This window comes from Rhinoderma darwinii, chromosome 5 (genome assembly GCF_050947455.1).
Source record: "Rhinoderma darwinii isolate aRhiDar2 chromosome 5, aRhiDar2.hap1, whole genome shotgun sequence".
Classification (NCBI taxonomy): domain Eukaryota; kingdom Metazoa; phylum Chordata; class Amphibia; order Anura; family Rhinodermatidae; genus Rhinoderma; species Rhinoderma darwinii.
Genome location: NC_134691.1, coordinates 189020912 through 189043475, shown reverse-complemented (window position 1 = coordinate 189043475; position 22564 = coordinate 189020912). Strand labels below are relative to the sequence as shown.

Genomic DNA, 22564 nt, shown 5'->3' with positions numbered 1-22564 from the left:
AGTTGCCTATAGCAACCAATCAGATTTTCTTCTTTTTTTTCAAATGTAGCTTTATTAAGACCTCATATCAAAATGGGGAAGTATAAAACCGTGTAACATACTGCAAATAGCATAGTATTACCAAGCGCACAAGGTCACTTTGTAACATAAAACATAGATATATTACTTTGCATATCCGTATATATAACTGAAAACCAAAACTAAATTAACAGCCTTTTATTACCAGAAGAAAATTTTGTGTGTACCAGTCAATAGCAGCAGTTAATGGAGGAACGGGGCACTGCAGAGAGATGTCAGACAATTCCAGACCCAAGAAATCTGAGCAATAGCAAACTATGAGCTAGTATGAGGGCTGGCTATACAGGGGCTCCATACTTAAAGAAATTTATCAGGACACCCACGTGCTTCTTAAGTAAGCTTAAAGAGTGGCAAGGTAGGATTACCCAGTGCAATCCATTCTGACAATGTAGGAACCTTTGGATTTTTCCAATGCAGGAGTGTAGTCTTTTTAGCATAGAACAAGAAGAGTGTCATGAGAGATCTAATGGCAACAGTAGATATAATTTCTTCTACAAACAATAAGACACGTTCTTAGATAAAGTATTCGAGGGAGTCCGACTTTAAACTCAAGTAATTCTAATACCTCAGACCAGAAATTATTAATAATCGGACATTCCCAGAACGTGTGTGTATATACGTCCCATCTTAAATAATTTGGAAGGGGTTTAGTAAATTTGGTGGAAAAATTTTAATTGAATAAGTCAGTCCATGGTAGATATCAAGGGACCTGTTCGAGTGGACAGCATTTCCTTCTGATCGTCCGTAGATAAAGAGGAAAGAGTCTGAGACCAACAATCCAAGGCTCAAGTTTTTTTTAGAAGATACCGTTAACTGCCTCTAAAGTGTGGATAGTGGTTTAGCCAATATTTCCTGTGTCACCCAATCATCTATCGGGGACGTACAAAGTCTGCTATATCCCGTAAGTTGCGACCAGAGGGCATGTCTAAGCTGGAAATAGCGGGACCTGGTGTTTGGATCAAAGTTGTGCAAAACTAGCTACTTTATCTTTTACTACTACATCCTCCGACATCAATATACCCAGGGTTGCCCATTCACTAAAGTTAGGGAGACCCCTCAACTGCGGCAGAAGTGGGTTATACAAGAGTGTTGTCCTAGGTGACCAGGACTCTTCTACTGAATCAGAGCAATAAAGATCTTTGCCAGAACTTTAGAGTAGTTTTCATGGGATTGTATGTGTCCCGGAGTGGGGGCCTGTCTATTTCTAGATTTTACCAGGGCTTTATAGGAACCGAGGAGTGAAGCTTCCAGCTTAGTACAGGGATTAAAGTGTCTATGGGTGAACCATTACCAAAAATACACCAGTTGGCTGGCAAGAAAGTAGAGGTATAAATTTGCGAGGGCCAGTCTACCCTGCCCATTAGGCAACTGTAGTGTGCCTAGAGCGATTCTAGGAGTACCCCCTGACCATATAAGATCCTAGTCAATGTTTGAATACAGGGATAACGGAAACCACACTGGAGAATTGTGATAGCGATCTAAGAATCTCGGTAAGGACTTCACCTTCAACAAATTAATTTTGCATGTAACTATAAGGGGGAGGTGTTTCGATCTATCAAAGTCTGTTTGAAGGCGTTATACCAAAAAAGTGATATCCGGTATAAAGATACCAATATATAAGCTGTTCACTATACCCATATAAGTACATTTATCTGCCCATTGTAATGCAGAAGGAAGTACAGTCGCTCTAGCCGCAATGTCTATCGCCATTATGAAAGATTTTGATCAATACACACGGAGGCCAGAGAAGAACGTAAATAAATCAAATAGAGACAACATACCCTGCAAAGATGGACCTTGATCATTCAGGAATAGTATTGTATCATTTGCGTAGAGAGAGACCCGTTACTCACTTTCACCCAACTCAAAACCCTTTATATCAGGCGAGGCTTTTATAGCTACTGCTAATGGATCAATGGCCAATGCAAAGAGGGAAGGGGATAGTGGGAAATCTTGTCTAGTCCCTCGGGCAAGTGTGAATGGAGGAGATGTGACAATTCGTTTTAACACTCGCTATAGGTTGGCAGTATAAAAACGGCATCCATCGGATAAACCTGGATCCAAATTTACCTAGCACAGACCACAGATAAGACCACTCTACCAAGTTAAATTCCTTCTCGAAGGCCCAAGGAGGCCACGACCCTGCAGCCACTTGACCCTACAGTAGATGATAGGTTAGTGGAGAGCCTTTGAAGGATTAACATCTGTGGCCTTCTCTGGCATGAAACCAGATTGGTCTGGATGAATCGGATAAGAAATTATTTTTTGCACACGCATTGCCAGTATTTTAATATCACATTTGAGGAGTGAAATAGGTTTGTACGTGCCACAATCTGTAGGATCTTTACAGGGTTTGGGGATCAACACTAGAAGAGCCTCTCTCATGGAAGGGGTGAGGGTATCATTCCCATTGAAGGATTGAAAAAGGTTGAGCAAATGAGGTGCAATTAGTTCAACATGCAATTTATACCACTCTATGGGCAAATCATCTAGACCTGGGGTTTTCCTTTTTGGAAAGGAGCGAATAGCCTCAGTAATTTCTTCTATAGTCATGTCAGCTGCCAGCAAATCCACATCCTCCCCATCCAGAGTGGGGAATACAATAGTGTCTAAGTATGTCTCCAGCTCAGATGGATTATTTGAGACTTTAGGGGAGTATAAATCCACGTAAAATTTAGCAAAAGTGTCATTAATGGTTAGAGGGTCATTAATGGTCAGAGGGTCACTAACCGGCATCCCAGTACCAGATGTGACTTTCAAAATGGGGTTCAGGGTGGTGTCCTCTCTAGGCAAGTAAGCCAACAAAAGACCATTTTCACCCCTTGCTCAAAAATCCTCTGTTGGGAGTACAACGGTTTCTTTATGGTGAGCGCCGTTAATAAAAGGGTATATTCACGTTGCTTTGCTGAGAAGGCAGTAAAGGCCGAGGAGTCTCTAGTCCTGAGATATTCCTCCGGAGCCACAACCAGACCAATCTCTATAAAGATTAGTTGTTCAGCCAGGCTCCTCCTATGTGAAGATGTTGCCCGTATAATCACCACTCTGGTATATGAGTTAAAGGCGTTCCATGCTAGGTTGCTATCAGTTGAACATGAATTAATAATCCAAAAATCTAATTTTTCCAGAGAGGTTGCACCCGCACAAGAGACCCATAGGGGACTCCATCTCCAGATTTTATGCCTTGCAACTTCAGGTAATCCCAAGGTGATCGTGATGGAGGAGTGGTCTGAAATTCCCCAAGGGAGGTACTGTGCGTCCATTATAAATACCAGAGAAGCGTCATTTCCAAACGCTAAATCCGTTCTGGAAAAGGACCTATAGGCGGGTGAGTGGTACGAACAAGCTATAGAATGAGGGTAGCGAGCACGCCACATTTCCTTTAATATGTTGCAGCCCAGTTAGCTAAGGGCGTGTCACAGCCCGTGACACCCCCCCAGTTTATCTAAATTAGAGCACATCAAAAGATTAAAATCCCAGAGAAGCAGAAGAGGAGCAGGACCAAACTCCGCTACCAGCAGCATTATATCAGAGAGTAGTTGTACAGTGGCCGGAGGGGGATTATAGACATTAACTATACTAAACTATGTAAAATAGATCTGACATGACAAAACACTGAACCTCCCCTTAGGATCCGTTTTAACCGATGTAAAATTACATTGCAATAATTTGTGGACCAGCAAAGAGACCCCGCTGGAGTAATTAGAATAAGGAGCATGAAAACCAGGTCTGACCCATGGTCGTGCAAGAGCATGCAATTTGGGACCAAGTAAAGGGGTCTCTTGTAAAAAATAAAAAATAAAAGTATGACCTGCGGGTTGTATGTGGAGAGAAAATGAAAGACTAAGGACCTTTTAAATTGGTCATCAAGTCCCTGCATATTCCAGGAGATAATTTTAAGATGGTGTAACTCTCCATGAATGGAATTTAGGTCAAAACAAACCCGGATGGTAATAATACACAGGGGTGGAACATAGAGGCTGTGTCCCCTTTGGGAATTTCCAACTTCAGCACTTAAAGATCAGTTCAATGGTCAACATTGCCAAAAAATTTACATATAAATAAGCAGACCAGTATGAACGGCAGAAACAAACCTAAGCCCACTCTAAAAAACCCGAACTTGAGACAGGTTTCCTACGCAAATGCAGCATGTAGCAAAAAACTAACAAAACTACAAGGTATGCTTAAATGATTAGCAAAAAGGGGGCGACCCGCTTCCACTACAATTCAGTAAAAATTCTTAAACAAACCCAATAGGCTCGATAGAGCTGCGATATGGAAGACAGGATTATTACGGTACAATATCCAAGTCCTGGTATATCTTCCGACACACCACATCTGAAGAAATTAGAGAGGAAAATCTAAATCTTCATAGAAGAGCAAAGTTAGTTCCACGGTGTAGAGCATTTCCCCACTGTCATAGTCACTTACAGCATAAGAAGATATGATCACACAGGAGCAAATAAATCTGTGTCCATGATGTTCCGCAGAGGCAAAAACTTCCTCCGGTTTGTCGGTGAATACTGCAGATCCATTGTGCACCAATCTGAGTTTCGTGGGGTATACCATAGAAAAGACTATTCTTCTCCCTCAAACGTTTCCCGGCCTCCGTACATCGCTGCATCTGTTTTTGTACCTCCAATCAATAGTCAGGAAAGACTATCACATCCTGGTTGGTATGTTTTTTTAGAGGCCCCGGTTTCCTTGCAAGTTCCAGCAATTTGTCTGTCTTTGAAATTTGGCATGGCCCAGGTGGAGGAGCTCTATTCGGGATCCGATGCGCACGTTCCACACAGAACATAGAGGAAAAGGCAGTATCCCCAAATGTTGACTTGAGCCAATTTTCCAAGAATGCAGCAGGGTCTGGCTTTTCCACTCCTTCAGGCAGGCCGACTAAGCAGACGTTACATCTACGCAAACGGTTCTCCATGTCGTCAAATTTAGCCCGCCATGCGGACTGTTGCGTTTAAATAATGTCGAGCCTTGATATTAAGGCAGTCACCACATTTTCCATGTCAGAAAGGTGCAGGAACACTAAAAAACTGAATACTAAAGGTGCAGAGCTTATTTAGAAGATACATGTTCGGTAACATAGGAAAGATTTTTCACCCACTTCCACCTCATATTGCTGGCTTAATAGGTGAAATGCTGGTGACATGTTCCCTTTAAGACGTCCAACATGGACGGTTCAGGAGGGGGTTAAACAGGTGTGGAAGGAGAGGTGGAGGCCTTAGAAGGCTGTGATGTACGTGACCCAGATGCAGGACCAGTGGATTTATCCATCGTATCTGTCATTTTAGGTTGTTTAGAGGGGGCATTATGGAATTACTCTAATTTGCAGGATTATGTAAGAGCAGAGAGACAACTCAGCCAAGTGCACAGCCAAACATACGTCAGAAGTATTGGCATAGGGAAGGGGGGGATCCTCCATGCATCACTATGTCCAGATTACATCTGCGCAGTATAAGCAGGGACCACAGGAGAGTTTTAGTGTACCCACAATAGCGCCAGCAGCAAGCTGCTAAAGTCACTCACCGCTCCTTGTAGCTGCCACATGCAGGTGTAGAGGCGAGATGGGGCTTCCAAGGAACTTCTGCCCAAAATGGCGACCGCATCCACTGGAGCGTCGTCTCCTCCAGAGGGCTCATCTAGCGCTGGCCCCCTCCTGCAGCAAGGCACTAGGGCAGACTTGGGGGCTGTTTTCAGAGGCCTACGCTGCGTCGTACGACACTTCTCTGGTTCCAGTCTGGCGTCGGACGCAAATCTAGGCCAGGGATCCACCTGCTGAACTTGGCCCGAATCTCCCGTCCAAACCATTCCTCCTGGTAGCGGGAACACAGCAGAGCAGCCGGAGCTGACTGATATTAGTTCAGGAGAGAAGATGGAGGAGGATGACAGGCCTCTCCAGGAGCTCCCCTGCAACGCGTCTTCTACTGTCGGAGTCCAGGCCATGCCCCCAACCAATCAGATTTTGAGGCTTTTTTTTACAAATGTAAGCAATTACGTGATTGATTTGTCATGGGCAACAGCTCCACATTTTTCCTTGCACTAGATTTGATAAAGCTACCCAAATTCTGAGTCACGTGGTGACTGGATGCATTTATAATCATGGGAATATACACATACAGATAGTGTCAGATTTTTCAAAGTGAAAATATTTGACCAGTGCTTGAGCAACACGACCTGCGTCACCAATCTTTATTTATTTATGTTTTTGTCTAGCGCTCTGTTCACACTGGCATCATGGGTACTTCTTTTTTTTTTTTTCAGGTTCCTTTACTAATTCAATATTATTTTTCCAACAAGTTCTAAAGTATCTGGACAGATTCTATGAACTTATTATCGATCTGTCCGACTTCCATCAGTTGTTTTTCTTATTTTATTTATTATTTAAACCATGTGGAAAAAGTAGAATGTTTGTCAGGGGCAGCGGAGCCCTGATACCAGTGTGATCAGGGCCTAAAGTTATTGTTTGCTTTTGCCATAATTCGTTCCCAAAAGCTGTATGATGGGAAATGCTCTAATGTTAAAGGGGTTTTCTGGGACTTCAGTTAAGCTATTATTGGGGTTCGACCCCTGGGACCCTTGCCGATCATCAGAATTCAGAGCACTGTATCCCCTTAATGTTCTACCCTGACAGCGGCTTGCATATGTTTCACTGTGCTTGGTACTGCAGTTGAGTGACATGAGCACCATGGCCCCTTCATTCTGATCTGGCCGGGTTGAAGCCATTATGAATGTAACGTGGCTATCCGGATAGGCATCTGTATTTAAGGCCCAGACAACCGTTGTAAGTTAACTTAGCATTCTTTAGAAAGTAATGTACACTAAAATATACGAAAAGGTCTTTTAGTCAGAATTTTCTACTAATGTCAATATCTGTGGTGGTACTTACACTGTTTTTTTTTTTGATTTTTTTATGTTCAAGCACAACTGAAATGGAATGCAGTAGTATCGAATGTTCAGCCAGGTATGGAAATATTTATATCATTTTCTCACAGCATAGGAAAAAAAATAATTCTGATTTCAAAGACTGGATCTGCAGACCTGCTGATCCAGTTATGTCTCAAATGCTGCATGGATAGGGGATAAATCACTGGATGCCCCATTTCTCCTCACTGCACTGCTGCAGTGAAGGAGGAGTTTGAATGAAGCGGTGACACCCTGCCGCTGCAGACCATGCATTTGGGCCAACGGACATGACCCAGCGCTGTACTCGGCTGATTTTATCGGCCCTATAGACATTGAATAAAGCGGCATGGCGCATGTGTGACGCCGCTCAATTCATATCTTCCTCACTGCGGTTGTGCAATGAGGAGGAATGAGGGGCTCGGGACCCCCGTTCTAGTTATTGGTTGGACCCACAGCAAGCCGACATTTATCACCTATTCTGTGGATAGGTAATAAATGTCCTTTGTTGGACAATCCCTTTAATCTTTGTTTACAATATTTTTATATTGTTTTTAATCCGCACATTTATAATGTGTCAAACATATATGTAATTTTGTCAGTTATTAGTTAGAGTTTTTAAAGATACAGCCCATCACATGGTAAAATGGGAAGAAGCTCACTATAGCAGACAACACGATTTAGCTTTGTGTTCCTTTTGAAATGCAAATGATGGTACCTAAGCTACAGCACAAAACTGTGTAAAATTGTATCATATACTATAGCTATACCTTTTGTTTAATATGTCCGGAAAAGATTGTTTTCTTAACATTGTTCATATTATTAAAAGTGAGCTTGAAACACCCTTGAAGGGAACCTGTCAGTGACTCTAAGGTCAGTGACAGACACTCTGTTTAGCAGTCTGTCACTTAGGTCTGTGTTTTTGGGAACTTACATTTAGAAAGTTGCAGTCCTCGCATCGCACTGGGAGGAAAGCGTCTGGCGTATTTATGCGCTGACCCCCCCCCCCCCCCCTTTTGCTCCTCCTTCAGCAGCATAAAGTCACTGACCATATCCTTTAAAGGCAATGATGGCATATGTAAAATAGTTACCACAGATGCAATAAAAACACTGTACTGTAGTGCAAATGTTGTGTATAATATGGCCTTTTAAAATACGGTCAAGAACGTTGTTAACGGGCTAAACATATATAACCATATAATTTTTCCATCTGGTTATAGTTGTTTGATTATTTTACAGGTCCCATTCCTGATAGCAGTGGAAGATACATTGCAACGTTAAAAGATTATGTTTCCAGAGCAGACAGGGAGCCTCTCATTGGTAAGTGTTCAGTCCAGTGCCGAATTTTGTAGGTCTTCTGTCAACCAAGTCTAAAAGCAAACCGCATAGGATGTGTTTAAATAAACTGTAGCACAGACATATTGAGAGAACTACCCAGCAATATGCGGCAACTTTTGCCTAAAATTCAGAGCTTAAAACGGTATTAACCCCTTAACGCAACTGTATGCCATGGTTTGTCCTGCATTAAGGCACCATGAAGTAGGTACGTCATGGTGCTTTTCTGTCACCATGTCGACATGGTGACCGAACAGTGGTATGGGTTGTCACAGACAGCCGGTAGCCACTGGGACTCGTTGGGGGACCAATCGCGGCGCCGCCCGCAATTGCTGTGATTGGTCAATCAGTAGGCAAAAAGAGTTTGCAAATGGAGGCCTAACAATAGCCTCCTGTCTGCCAAGCATGGAGGCTGTCTGGGCGGGGCCTAAAAGGCTTCAGACCGCAGATAAAAAATGGCTACGGGCTCAGACGCTGAGCCTGCGCCATCAGCCAAAGGATGTCAGCTGTATGTTACAGCTGACTCTTTGCTGTAACGACAGGGAACGGAGCTAGCTCCGATCCCTGCCATTAACACTTTAGATGCTGTGATCAAAAGCGATCGTGGTATCTTAGTGTTTTTCAGCAGATCTGCATCGCTGCGATGTGTTCACAGGGATGCCGATTGTTGCTATGGCAACCGGAGGCAAACAGTGGCCTCCTGGTCTGCCACCTACGGATTGTAATAGGCTTGCTGTCAGTGAATAACTGACAGCTGTAATGCATTGTAGTATGTGGGTAGTGTAACGTATTAGAATAAAGATGAGGTTCAGGCCTTCAAGTCCTCTAGTGGGACAAAAAAAAAAGTTACGTTAAATTAAGAACTGCCTTTTTTCCTATAATCTTTTATTATAGGAAAATAAATGAAACCGTTTAAAACCAAGTACACATATTTGGTAACACTGCGTCCGTAACGACCCAAACTACAATGTTGTTTTTCCTGCACGGTGATCGCAAAAAAAAAACAATGCCAGAATCGCCAATTTTTGGTCACCACCCCTTCCAAAATATAGAACAAAAAGTGATCAGAAATCCGCATGTACCCCAAAATAGTACCAATAAAAATTACAACCCGTCCTGCAAATAACAAGCCCTTACTCAGCCTTGTTTACGCAAACATAAAAAAATTATGGCTCTTAGAATATGGTGATACAAAAATAAATTAAAAAGGGATTTTATTGTGCTAATACTACAAAACAGAAAAAACTATTTACTATTTACGCAGTAATCGTATCGACCCGCAGAATAAAGTAAAATTGGGCCCACGGTGAACACTGTAAAATAAAGAAAAAACCATGGTCAGAGTTGATGGTTTTTGGTCATCTTGCTTGTCAAAAAATAGAATAAAATGCGTTCAAAATATCACGTGTGCCCCAAAATGGTAACAATGAAATATACAGATAGTTCTGTAACATATAAGCCCTCACCCCGCACCGGTGGAGAAAAAATATATATGTTCTTGCTCTCAGAATAAAGTGACAAAATGTTTAGAGCGTTCCAAAAGCGGATAAGATTGGGCACTATTTTTCAGTGCGACACTGGCCACTTATCTGCGGATTATTATATATTTACCGCATTTTACCATCTTATGCCCTGATGTACTCCGCACAGCTTACATATGCCCCAACGTTATAAACGGAAATACCAGCAAAGCGCCAAACTGAACAAATACGAAGCAAAATCTGCGCTCGAAAAGCCAAGTGGCGCTCCCTCCCTTCTCAGCCCTGCAGAGTGCCCAAACAGCAGTTTACGTCTACATATATACGTCATCGCCATTCCCGGGAGAACCTGTTTAACAGTTTGAGGTATTTGTCTTCAGTGGCATAAACTGGGCACCACATATTGGGCACTAAAATGGCATATCCGTGGAGAATTGCAACTTTCACTTTGCACCAGACGCTGCGCACTAATTTCTAATGTAAAAACACATGCCGGGTTAAAATGCTCACTAACTACACCTTAAAATTCACTAAGGGGTGTAGTTTCCAAAATAGGGGGTCACTACTTGTGGGTTTGTTTTACTAGTTGATCTCAGAGCCCTGCAATTGGGGGTGAATGCTGTAAAATTCTAAAAATAGCCTCAAATGCGCATGGTGCTCTTCACTTCTGAGCACTGTCTTGTCGAGGCAAATGATAAATGCCTTGAGTGTTGTAGATTCCAAAATGGGGTCACTTCTCGGGACTTCCATTGTACTCTTTGTACGTGGGTTTTGCAAATGCGACATGGCGGCCAAAAACCAATCCAGCAAAATCTGCATGCCAAATAGCGCTCCTGCCTTTGTGAGCCCTGCCATGTGTCCAAACAGCAGTGTATGACCACATGTGGGGTATTGCCGTAATCAGGAGGAAATTGCTTTACAAGTCTTGGGGCATTTTTTGTCCTTTTATTCCTTGTGAAAATAAAGAAATTCTACAATTTGCTGGAACAAAATGTAGATTTTCATTTTCACTAGCTAATTCCAATAAATTCTGCAAAAGACCTGTGGGGTCTAAATGTGAATTATACCCCTTGATTCCTTGAGGTGTGTAGTTTCCCAAATGGGATCACTTATGGGGGGTTTCTACTGTTTTGGCCTTTCGTGGGCTTTGCAAATGCAGCGTGACCTCTGGAAAACAATCAAGCAAAACTTGAGCTCCAAAAGCCAAATGGTGGTACTTCCCTGCGGAGCCCTGTCGTGTGGGGTATTGCTGTGCTCAGAAGAGGTTGCTTTACAAATGTTAAAGGGAATGTGTCACTAGAATTTTTTTTTATTTTTTTTAGTTAAACCATTATTATTTAAGTGATTACACATTGTTTTAATTTTTTACATTTTTTCACAAGTCAGGAAATATTATAAATTCGATTCTAATTTATAACATTTCCATGTGCTGGCCACTAGAGGAAGCAGTTCCCAAAATTGCAGGATGGTCAATGTGGTAAAGCAACCTCATTTCTTTATGCTGCAAATTTGGGGTGGACGCACTCTCTCTAGTGTCCTCACACAATTCTGGCTAGTGACACCAAAAAGTTATCCCTACATGCTGCAATAAGACAAAATCAAACGTATCGTAGAAAGATACAAAAATACTTTATTGAAGACAAACACCACAGTTGATCAAGACACTTTAAAAATTAACACCCATAAAAACAATGTACAATCAGTACAAAGAAATAGACAGTGTTGAATATAAGGCAGGGCAAACAATGGTGGTACTATGCATACTATATCATAAAATATGAAGTATGTACCATGGGTATAAATATACTTGTACCAATATTACACAGCAAATGCCAGAAGTATGACCACAAAACATATATGGTAACAATCATAGGAAAATCATTAAAACCTCATGACACGCATACCAGAACCCACCATGAGCCATTCCGCTGCCTAGTGCCAGGAGAAGGAGGGGTTTGAATCTTCAAACCTCCTACACTGTGTGCCGCCATTTTCTGAGCGACTGCACAGTGTAGGAGGATTAGATACAGTGCTCAGCAGACATTATAACATGAACATAATACACACATCACATACACGAACATAAATTACCTTCTCCTGCCGCCTCCGCTCCTATTCCTTGCGCCTTCGCTTCCTTGAACATATGGCCGGAAGCCGCGGCCAAAAGTCGTCATCTTACTGTCCGGCAGCGGCTTCCAGTCCACATGAAAATGGCAGCGGATTTCGCTCTACGAACGAGCTGCCGTTCCCACACAGACGACATACGTTTCAGAGAATGGAACGGCTCCCGTTCGCATTCTCTATGGGGTTGTATGTGCCGTATTCCATCTCTGTATGTGTCGTTAATCGACACATACAGAGATGAAAAAGAAGTGGCAGCCCCCATAGAGAAGTAAAAGTAAGAAAAAAGTAGAACATGAGAACACAAATAAATAAAATGTTTGTTAATATCATATTAAAAGCAATATGATAAAAAAAAAAAATCATGACCCTTTTAAGGTGCTTTTTTTCCTTTTATCTATTGTAAAAAAGGAAAAATCAGAGCTAAAACGACACTATTAGAAAAAACTTAGACTTTAATTTTCACTGCCTAATTAGACTAAATTCAGCAAAAAGCATGTGGGGTCAAAATGCTAACGATACCCCTCGATAAATTCCTTGAGGGATGTAGTTTGCAAAATTTTGTGGTTATTTCCTTTGTTTTGGTCCCAGAAGACCTCTTCAAACCTGACATGGTGCCTAAGATATATTCTAATAAAAAGGAGGCCCGAAAATCCACTAGGTGCTCTTTTGCTTCTGAGGCCTGTGTTTCAGTCCATTACCACACGTGGGATATTTCTAAAAACTGCAGAATCTCGCCAATAAATATTGAGTTGCATTTCTCTGGTGAAGCCTTCTGTGTTACAGAAAAATATTGATTAAAACTGATTTTCTGCAAAAAAAATACATTTGCTGTTTTGAATACTTAGAGGGTTTCAGGTTTTTTAAATTGGGTGATTTATAGGGGGTTTTTAATATATAAGGCCCTCAAAAACAGTGCAGAACTGAACTGGTCCCTAAAATAATGCTTTTGAAATTTTCTTGAAAATGTGAGAGATTTCTGCTAAAGTTAAACGCCTTGTAACGTCCTAGAAAAATAAGTGTTCAAAAAAACAATGGCGCTCTAAAGTAGACATATGAGAAATGTTAACTAGTAACTATTTTGTGTGGTATTATGATCGGTCTTACAAGCAGACACATTTAAATTTGTAAAAATGCAAATATTTGCACATTTTCTCAGTTTTGGTGTTTTTCACAAAAACAGTGAATGTATTGACCAAATTTTATCACTACCTTAGGCCTAATGCACACAAACGTATTTTTTTCCTCCCGTAAATACTGGCATAAATACGGGTCCTTTGTCACACGTATTCGACCCGTATTCCACCAGTATTTACGAACCCATGCCCGTAAATACAGGGCCAGTGTCACCAGTATTCCACCCATAGTTACAGACCTGTTTTCTCTGCACTAATCGGCAGCCCCTTCTCTCTATCAGTGCTGGAAAAAGAGAAAAGGCAGCCCTTTCGGGCAGAGTTTCCGCAGCGATTGAAAGTAAAAAGTTCAGCTATCTTTGCTATCCTCTATTTGGACGGATACTACTGGGGACATCCTGAACAGAGCTGTTGCCTCGTGTCTCAGGAGGACTTCTTGAAAGCGGGTAGGATCAGCCTTTGCTTCTCTATTGCCCCTACGGGTGCCTTAGCCTACAGGCGCTGAGTCAGTTTTCCTAAGGGAGCATACTCCTTTTCTTACTGTTAGTTTTCAGTTTCAAGTCTATAGCAGCGCTAGGTGAAGCAGCCATTACTCTCTAATTAGGAGTGCTTCTGGCCAAGCAGTTTGAGTGATCTTCTTACTTTTCACTTCTTCAGTGGAAGTTAAGTAACACTCTCTACTGCCATGTCTGACCCTAAAGGGGAACCCTCTTTATAGACTACCTTTGCCATTTATTAAAGGACGGTACGGCCCATACTGGATCTCAAGTGCCTTAACGCACATGTTCGGGCCGTCATTTTCAGATGGAATCTCTCCTATCTGTCGTTGCTTCCATGGAACGGGGGGGGATTTCGTTTTGTGGACATCAAGGATGTTTTATATCGACACGCGTCCAATACAGCGGGCGATCCTCTCCCGGTGGGACAGAGACTTGCAATCCCTGGATCTGAAAATCCTCCTCTCGGTCCATCGCTCCCTTTGGTGGTGGATTACTTCTCCAGCCGTTCTCCAGTGGCACTCCTTCATTCTGCTAAACTGACTGATCCTCTCCATGGATGCCACCCTCAAGAGATGGGGTGGCACTTTTCGGTATCTCATGGTTCAGTAGCTGTGGTCCCCACTGGAATCTTCCTTTCCTATTCACATTCTAGAGTTGAGGGCCATCTTTCTGTGTTTTCTTCACTGGACTCAGTTTTCCGGCTTTCACAGTGGTTCACATTCGCAGGGTTGATATTTGGATTGCAGACTTCCTCAATCATGAAACGGTGGATCCCGGGAAATGATCTCTACACCAAGTCTTCGACTAATTTTGTCTTAGGTGGGGTCGTCCAGATGTGGACTTGATGGCCTCCGAGTTCTCAGCATAATGTCCGAGCTCGGGATCCAGAGGCCTGCGCCGTGGACACACTCGTAGCGTCATGTTCGATCTTCAGTCTCCTGCACGTCTACCCTCTCCTGCTGCGGTTCCTCCGGCTCAAGGCGGAGGGAATTCCTACCATACTGGTGGCCTCCGATTGGCCATGCCGCTTTTGGTACGTGGACCTAGTGTCCCTGTTGGCTGACGTCCTGTGGCCTTCTCCTTTACCACCTTCTCTCTCAGGGACCTCTCTTCCACCATAATTTAACGTCACTATGTTTAACTGTGTGGCTGCCGATTTGAGAGTTTTTTTTTTGGAGAGTGTTATCTTCACTATGATTAAGGCCAGAAAGTCCACTTTAACGCGCATCTAACATCGTACATGTAAGGCTTACCTTGGTTGGTGTGAGGATCTTAAGCTCCCCCCCCCCCCCCCTCTCACGCTTGTCCTTGTCCAGAATTCTATACTTTTTACAATGGGGTTTGAATCCCTGTTTAGCTGTCAGCTCCCTAATGGGGCAGGTATCTGCCCTTTCCATTTTGTTTGCTCGCTCATTGGCATCTAAAACTGACATTAAGACTTTTCTTGCAGGGAGTGGCTCATGCAGTCGTCCCCCCCCCCCCCCCCTTATCGTCCTTCAATTCCCTCCTTGAATCTGAGATGTCTTACTGTCGACTCCATTTGAACCTTTGGGAGCGATCTTTTCGTTTTCTGTCCTGGAAGGTTGTTTTTTCTGGTTGCAGTGACCGCCATCCGGAGTGTCTAAGAATTTGAGGCTCTCTTGTCGTTCTCCTTTTCTGACTCTTCACCAAGACAAGGCGGTGCTCCACACGGTGTCCTCTTTTTTGCCTAAAGTGGTTTTATCCTTTGACCTGAATGAGGATATTGTCTTGCCCTCTATTTGTCCTTTTCCCATTCATCAAGCTTTCCCTCTACAACCTGGATGACGTCCGTTCTCTGCGTGTTGACGTTTCTATAATTCGCTCTTTATCCTTGCTGAGGGTCCCAGGAAAGGTTTGGTGGCGTCTAAGGCCACCGTTGCTCGATGGATTAGAATAATTGTTAAAGAGGCTTATTGCGTCAAAGGAAGGGTTCCTCTTTTCCCGGTCACGGGCTACTTTACCAGAGCGGTTGGGGCTTCATCAGTCCTCTGCTCTACAATTGTCCAAGGCGGCCACATGGTCTTCTCTGCACACCTTTGTCAAGTTCTACCAGTTGCATACATTTGCCTCTGCAGACGCTTTGTCAAAGGACCCGGCCGCAACATTTTGATGCGTGAGGGGAGAAGCCTGAAGATTAAGGAGCAAGTGCCTTATATTAACTGCTGTGGACATGTTGGGCTTAAATCCATCCATTTCAGGACGTTTAATAGTGGTGATTTATTTGGAAAGCTGGTTGGCTAACCCCCTAGCCAACATCTTGATGTCTGTAAGTATCCTTATAAGGTTTGGGGATCACCGCTCTTATAGCATCATTCATTAAAGCAGGTAGACTATTGTGAAGCCTCTTTTGTAAACCACAAGGAGATGCGATAATAACACTATACTATAGGATTTAAGCCATTCCACTGGGAGGCTGTCAATGCCTACAAATTTTATTGGCCATACTCCCAAGAGCGATCTAGAACTTGGACTTGTGCTCTAGTAAGGGAATACAGGGGTAAGCCTTTTAGAAAATTCTCCAGTTCCATTTGGGTAGGATGATTCTGAGATTCAAACAGAGCAAAATAGAATGTTTTCAATATATTCAAAACTACAGTAGGAGACTATTCTACCTCCCACTGTGCCCTTTTAATGTACCAATATATGATATACCTCACTGCACTTTGGTATTTTACAGATCGTAAATTAACCACTCTTTCGCCTTCCTCATAGTATCACTGCCTCTGAAAGAAGCATTTATGCTCCGCAGTAGTGAGCAAATGCTGTGTTTGTGTGTCTCCTTCCATATATTTTCTCGAGCAATGTTAGTATTCAAAACATATTGGTCTTCTGCAGTTTGTACATAATTTAATAGATTATTTTCAAAAGCTTTGGATTTAGTCCTAAATCTATTTGTAGAAGTCCGCTAAGATAGGCATTCATAGCATCCCATTTAACCAGTTGGGATGCAGATCCATTAAGTGTAAAATATTCAGTAAGTAAAGGCCCTTTTACACGGGCCAATTGTCAGGCAAACGCTCGTTCATCGGCTGATTGTATAGTTTATGCAGCCTAAGGGGGGATTCACACGAGCGTGTATTCGGTCCGTGCGGGCCGCGTGGTTTTCACGCAGCACGCATGGACCAATACAAGTCTATGGGGCAGTACAGACAGTCCGTGCTTTTTGCGCAGCGTTTGTCTGCTGCGCAAAAAGCGCGACAGGTTCAATAACTCTGCGTATTTCGCGCATCACGCACCCATTGAAGTCAATGGGTGCGTGAAAACCACGCAGGTTGCACGGAAGCACTTCCGTGCGAACCGACTGAAACAGCGCACCAGCTGTCAAAAGGATGAATGTAAACAGAAAAGCACCACGTGCTTTTCTGTTTCCGAACATCCAAACGGAGTGTCTTTGCGATGAGCGAAGCCGGACAAGCGAACCGAACTTCACCGGGTTCGGCCGAACCCGGCAAAAAAATTATCGGTACGCGACGTCAGGAGATAGTCACTGTCCATGGTGCTGAAAGAGTTAAACTGTTTTAGCACCATGGACAGTGACTTCCGATCCCAATATACATGAACCTGTAGAAAAAAAAACGAAGTTCTGACTTACCGATAACTCCCGGCTTCTTCCTCCAGTCTGACCTCCCGGGATGACAATTCAGTCCAAGTGACAGCTCCAGCCAAGCACAGGCTGCAGCGGTCACATGGACTGGCGCGTCATCCAGGGAGGTGGGGCCCGATGTCGAGAGGCGCGTCACCAAGGCAACGGCCGAGAAGTTCTTGGTAAGTACGAACTTTTTCTTTTTTTTTCAACAGGTTTTTCGATATTGTGTTCGGCATTCACTGTCGAGGGTGCTGAAAGAGTTAGCTCTTTCAGCACCTTGGACAGTGACGGGCGTCGACTAGCCTCATCTCTATGATGGCGGCTGCGCGAAAATCACGCAGCCGCGCATCATACACGGATGACACACGCAGCTGTCAAATGTTTTTTGCGCGCGCAAAACGCCGCGTTGTTTGCGCGCGCAAAAACGCAACGTCCGTCTGTATCTGCCCTAAGAGTCCTCTTACATGACCCAACGTGGGCCGTGTAAACGAGCTCCGATCAATGAGACAGCTTGTTGATCGGCACTCGTTTGCTACTTTAACAAGGAGCTATGTATGGGGACGTGCACTCATAACTACGATCGCTACTCCCCATACATTTCTATTATGTCGGCAGCACATTTCCCTGTTTACACAGGGAGATGTGCTGCCGACAGTGAAAATTTTTTAGGCTGCATAAACTATACAATTAGCAGATGAACGAGCGTTTGCTCGTTCATTGGCTGATCGTTGCCCTGTTTAAAATGATCGGGAACGAGTGTTCTGTGAACGCTCATTTGCCAGATTATTGGCCCGTGTAATAGGTCCTTAAAATATTATAGTTGTTGGCAGTACAGCTGCATTTGATGTCAAAAGGCAATATCTTGCAGTTTGGTCCATATACTATCTCACCCAAATTCCAGCTTGTTCGTGAGATCTTGCTGCCTCATCTGCAGGAGCCGCTTAGACAATCCCCTTTCTGGGTGTGACGCCAGACAGCAGGATAACATATCATGGGTAAGATCCTTACATGTTACTTATGTGCCTTCCTCCACACTAGTTTGTGGATAGGCTAGGCATTTTTGCCTTATCCCTTATGTCTACAACTATCTACTATGACCTAGGACTGTATATATTAATTGAAATTGACTCTCTCAGTCCCTTCTCTGTTATCCTCTGGAGTATAATACTCCTACATTCATACACTGTGATTCATACCTGTCTGGCTTCCAAATTTTTCCACACTGTGGCAGTCATCTTTGATTTTAATGTGTGAAAAATATTTCATGTTTTATACAAATAAAGATTACTTTTTATTAGTCAAAGCTGTGCATTGACTCCATTCTTTAGGTTTTTGTTCTAGATATTCCAGGAGTCATAGCTACCTGTTATCTATAGTCATAGGCACTACTGTACGCCCCTCTTTTCCTCGTTTATACGATACCACTTATGGATATAACTTAAAGAGGCTCTGTCACCAGATTTTGCAGCCCCTATCTGCTATTGCAGCAGATAGGCGCTGCAATGTAGATTACAGTAACGTTTTTATTTTTAAAAAACGAGCATTTTTGGCCAAGTTATGACCATTTTCGTATTTATGCAAATGAGGCTTGCAAAAGTACAACTGGGCGTGTTGAAAAGTAAAAGTACAACTGGGCGTGTATTATGTGCGTACATCGGGGCGTGTTTACTACTATTACTAGCTGGGCGTTGTGTATAGAAGTGTCATCCACTTCTCTTCACAACGCCCAGCTTCTGGCAGTGCAGCACTGTGACGTCACTCACAGGTCCTGCATCGTGTCGGCACCAGAGGCTACAGATGATTCTGCAGCAGCATCGGCGTTTGCAGGTAAGTCGATGTAGCTACTTACCTGCAAATGCTGATGCTGCTGCAGAATCATCTGTAGCCTCTGGTGCCGACACGATGCAGGACCTGTGAGTGACGTCACAGTGCTGCACTGCCAGAAGCTGGGCGTTGTGAAGAGAAGTGGATGACACTTCTATACACAACGCCCAGCTAGTAAAAGAAGTAAACACGCCCCGATGTACGCACATAATACACGCCCAGTTGTACTTTTACTTTTCAACACGCCCAGTTGTACTTTTGCAAGCCTCATTTGCATAAATACGAAAATGGTCATAACTTGGCCAAAAATGCTCGTTTTTTAAAAATAAAAACGTTACTGTAATCTACATTGCAGCGCCGATCTGCTGCAATAGCAGATAGGGGCTGCAAAATCTGGTGACAGAGCCTCTTTAAGGGGAATTCAGGTTGTCCTCCATATTGGTTGTGTAATCCCCTTTCTATTGCTGGGCCATTTTCTATAAAGTTATGTAATTTGGATCGCCAGCTCCTGCTCTATAACACACTGCCTGCTGATCTAGTAGCATATTCGCATTAACAGCCCCACTTTCATATATCATTTTAAAAGGCTACCAAGGGTACAATGTTCCCATTACACACAGGGTACCTCCATATTAGTGTAGTAGACGTGTGTGCTGTTTCCTGTTTAGGAGGAACCACAAATCTGATTACAGAAACTATTCTAAATGTCTTTATTAATAACAAAAAGTGAATCTAATTAACAAGCTCACGCTCTAACTTCTGGTTTATTAATATATGACCATTTTAAGTTTTGGCTGGAAATAACCTTAAAGGTAACCTTATTTTAAGAGTTTTTTTTTTGTTTCTGCAGGTTTGGAATACGTGCTAGAATATCGTGTCAAAACTACAGCAAATCAAATTGAAACAAAATATTTTTGTGACCTTTGTGAGTGTGATGCTGATGTCGACCCAATGGTGGAGCATCTTGCTGGCTTTGGACACAGAAAACTTTATCTAGTGAGTAATTTATCTGGAATATTAGATTGTTTACGGATGTGTTAAAAAAAAAGAAAAAAAAAAGCTAACAAGCATGGAGGTATATGTTTTCATTAAATATCACATTCATTTTATATTTAAAGAAAATCTATCTCTGGCCCTTTTATAATTAGGGCACATATTAGATTCCCTAACGATACAAAAGCTGGTATACACATTAGATCGGGATCAGCCAACAATCTAATGTGTATCAGGGCAGCCAGTCTTCAAATATCTGTTGTTAAATAAAGAATGGTAAGGCATGTTGGAATCCAACATTTCTTTTTTCCCCTGAGACCGTTTCCATCAGGTCAGCAGGATTGATGGCCCTGCTGGGAGCCGATTCTGCGTGTCAGACAAAGCTTTTTACTGAGTCGTTATAAGTTCATGAACTTGATGTGATCGATAACCGCTGGATCCTGCGTATTAGTAGATCACAATAGAGCTTAGTACTTGTGCAACTAAAATTACACATGAAAGCTAACAGTGAATATAAATCATTAAAAAAATGAACAGTTTACATAGAGTTCATATATTCTTTTTGTATTTATATACACTAGCCTAAAAGCTTCAATATAATATATATATATATATACACCTCGGTCAGGCTGATTAATAGCTGACACTTCACCCACACCAAATAATCTTTTTTTTTTTTTTTTGTCCAATAAGGCTGAGTACATAAGTTGCAGACCTTTTTGCAGAAGATTTCACCCAAAGGGTGAAATCCTTGTGGAAAACCTTCAACAAATCTGTAGCATGTCCTAAATTCCGTGCAGATATTTTTAAAACTCAATTCACGTGTATCTTACTGTAAGTTAGTGCAAAGTCTGCAGAATTCACTCTGAGGTGCCATAAATATAAGGTACAATTCTATAAGATAAGTCAGGAATCTATAGTGCACGCTCTGGAAGAATGACAGGAGCCGAGACCTATTTCCAGAACTAGTCAGCTTTGTATTTGAACAGCCTGGACATCCAAGAAAATCTTCTCTTGTTCAAGTGGATCCCATCATTATCAAGACAAGTTAGTCATAAGACATCACAATTCGATGACATAATGATTTTTGTCTAATTTATAATTGATGGGGGGGGGGGGGGAATCTACTTGCAGACATGGTTTATTGACTGGTGTGCGTACAATACAATCCTGCATAAGGCTAAAAGTTTTTGTTCTAAAAAGACTTTCAATTCTCTCCAGTGCTTTTACAAGAACTTTTATAAATGTATACTTATTAAATGTTCACTTGCATATTCTAGTTCTGGTCTGATATATTTTCACTTACAACACTTTCCAAAACAGGCAAAAGACTATCCATATGTTCTAAAAGCTCAGTCCAACAGCAAAGAAGATCAGTCTCGGTTCATAAGAAGAATGGCTTTGGAGATAGAACGAGAGGAGGGAACAAAGACGTACATGGTATCTTATATTCAGCATATTGAAGTAACATTTTTTTTTTGCTTTTGGGAAAACTTTTGTGTTCCCACTGGATTTACTGCCAAAAAAGTTTAACCTAAGTGCTTTTGTTCGGTATAGTGATGTAAAGTAACTGGGTAGATAGTGTAACACTACCCTTGAAGTAGACTAATGTCTAATTTGATCATCAATCCAAATTGGGTGATAATGTCTGGTCCGGATGTAGGCTGACTGCACAAACTATCATAGGCTCCATTGATCTTGTTTGTCTGGCTTCTAGGTGACTATAAATAACCGGGTGACGGATTTCGTCTGAAAGCATAACCAGTATTGTTTGATCATTTCCATTTTTGACATGCACTTTTGAAATGCTTAAGTATTGACAATTAGGTGTTGTTTACAATGCTTTTCAGATTGATTCATCAATATGGATGGAAACTATGATGACTCTGAGGGCAGCAAGCAAAAGTGAGTGTCTCAATGGACCTTAAACTGTGTTTTTACTTTTTTCCTGTTAAAGGGTTATTCCCAGCTCACACATTTATGGTATATCCACAGCCGACCCCTGTCCTGTCAAGGGGAGGCAGCCGCCAATTCCAGCTTGAGTCTGAGTGGAGAGGTGGTCACGCATGCTCATGACTCTCCCTTCTGGTCTATGGGAATACGGAAACAGCCGAGCTATGATTGCTTGACTGTTTCTGTAACTCCTATAAAACAGAAGGGAGAGAGTAGGTTGCATACGGGGCTCACGCTATTCATTCCCCGCCTGGTGAAGGTCCCCCGCACTCAACATAGGTGCGGGTGCTAGACCTCATTATACTGTAAGTGCTCTATCCTTTCTTACCGTTCGGTAACTGCTATTTTCCCTGAATTATACCAATATGCACGGTTACAATATGGCATCCCCACTGACAATATTGCAGACATATCCTAACCACTGAACAGGGCCACTTTGGAAGGCATAAAATTAGTGTCAAATTTCACACTAAAATATTTGCAAATGTTTCCAGTTTCATATTTTGCCGGCATTTTTATTTTTTTGTTAAATGTGACTCCCAAACATTGCTATAAGTTGAAAGTGGTTCACAAGATACAAATTGTCGGGGACCTATCTTGTAGAGGAAGATTTAGTTAGAGGCTCTGTTACCAGAT

The 22564-nt window shown here is 42.4% G+C and overlaps 1 protein-coding gene across 1 annotated transcript in view; it reads left to right on the top strand.

Annotated features, from left to right (window-relative positions):
* LOC142652534 (uncharacterized) overlaps positions 1 to 22564 on the top strand; it is a 143743-nt gene that overhangs the window by 116172 nt on the left and 5007 nt on the right. Inside the window, exons 18-22 of the mRNA XM_075828179.1 lie at positions 7004 to 7045; positions 8224 to 8304; positions 19833 to 19978; positions 21299 to 21415; positions 21826 to 21880. Coding sequence (XP_075684294.1) covers positions 7004 to 7045; positions 8224 to 8304; positions 19833 to 19978; positions 21299 to 21415; positions 21826 to 21880 — 441 coding nt within the window. The remainder of the gene's footprint in view (positions 1 to 7003; positions 7046 to 8223; positions 8305 to 19832; positions 19979 to 21298; positions 21416 to 21825; positions 21881 to 22564) is intronic.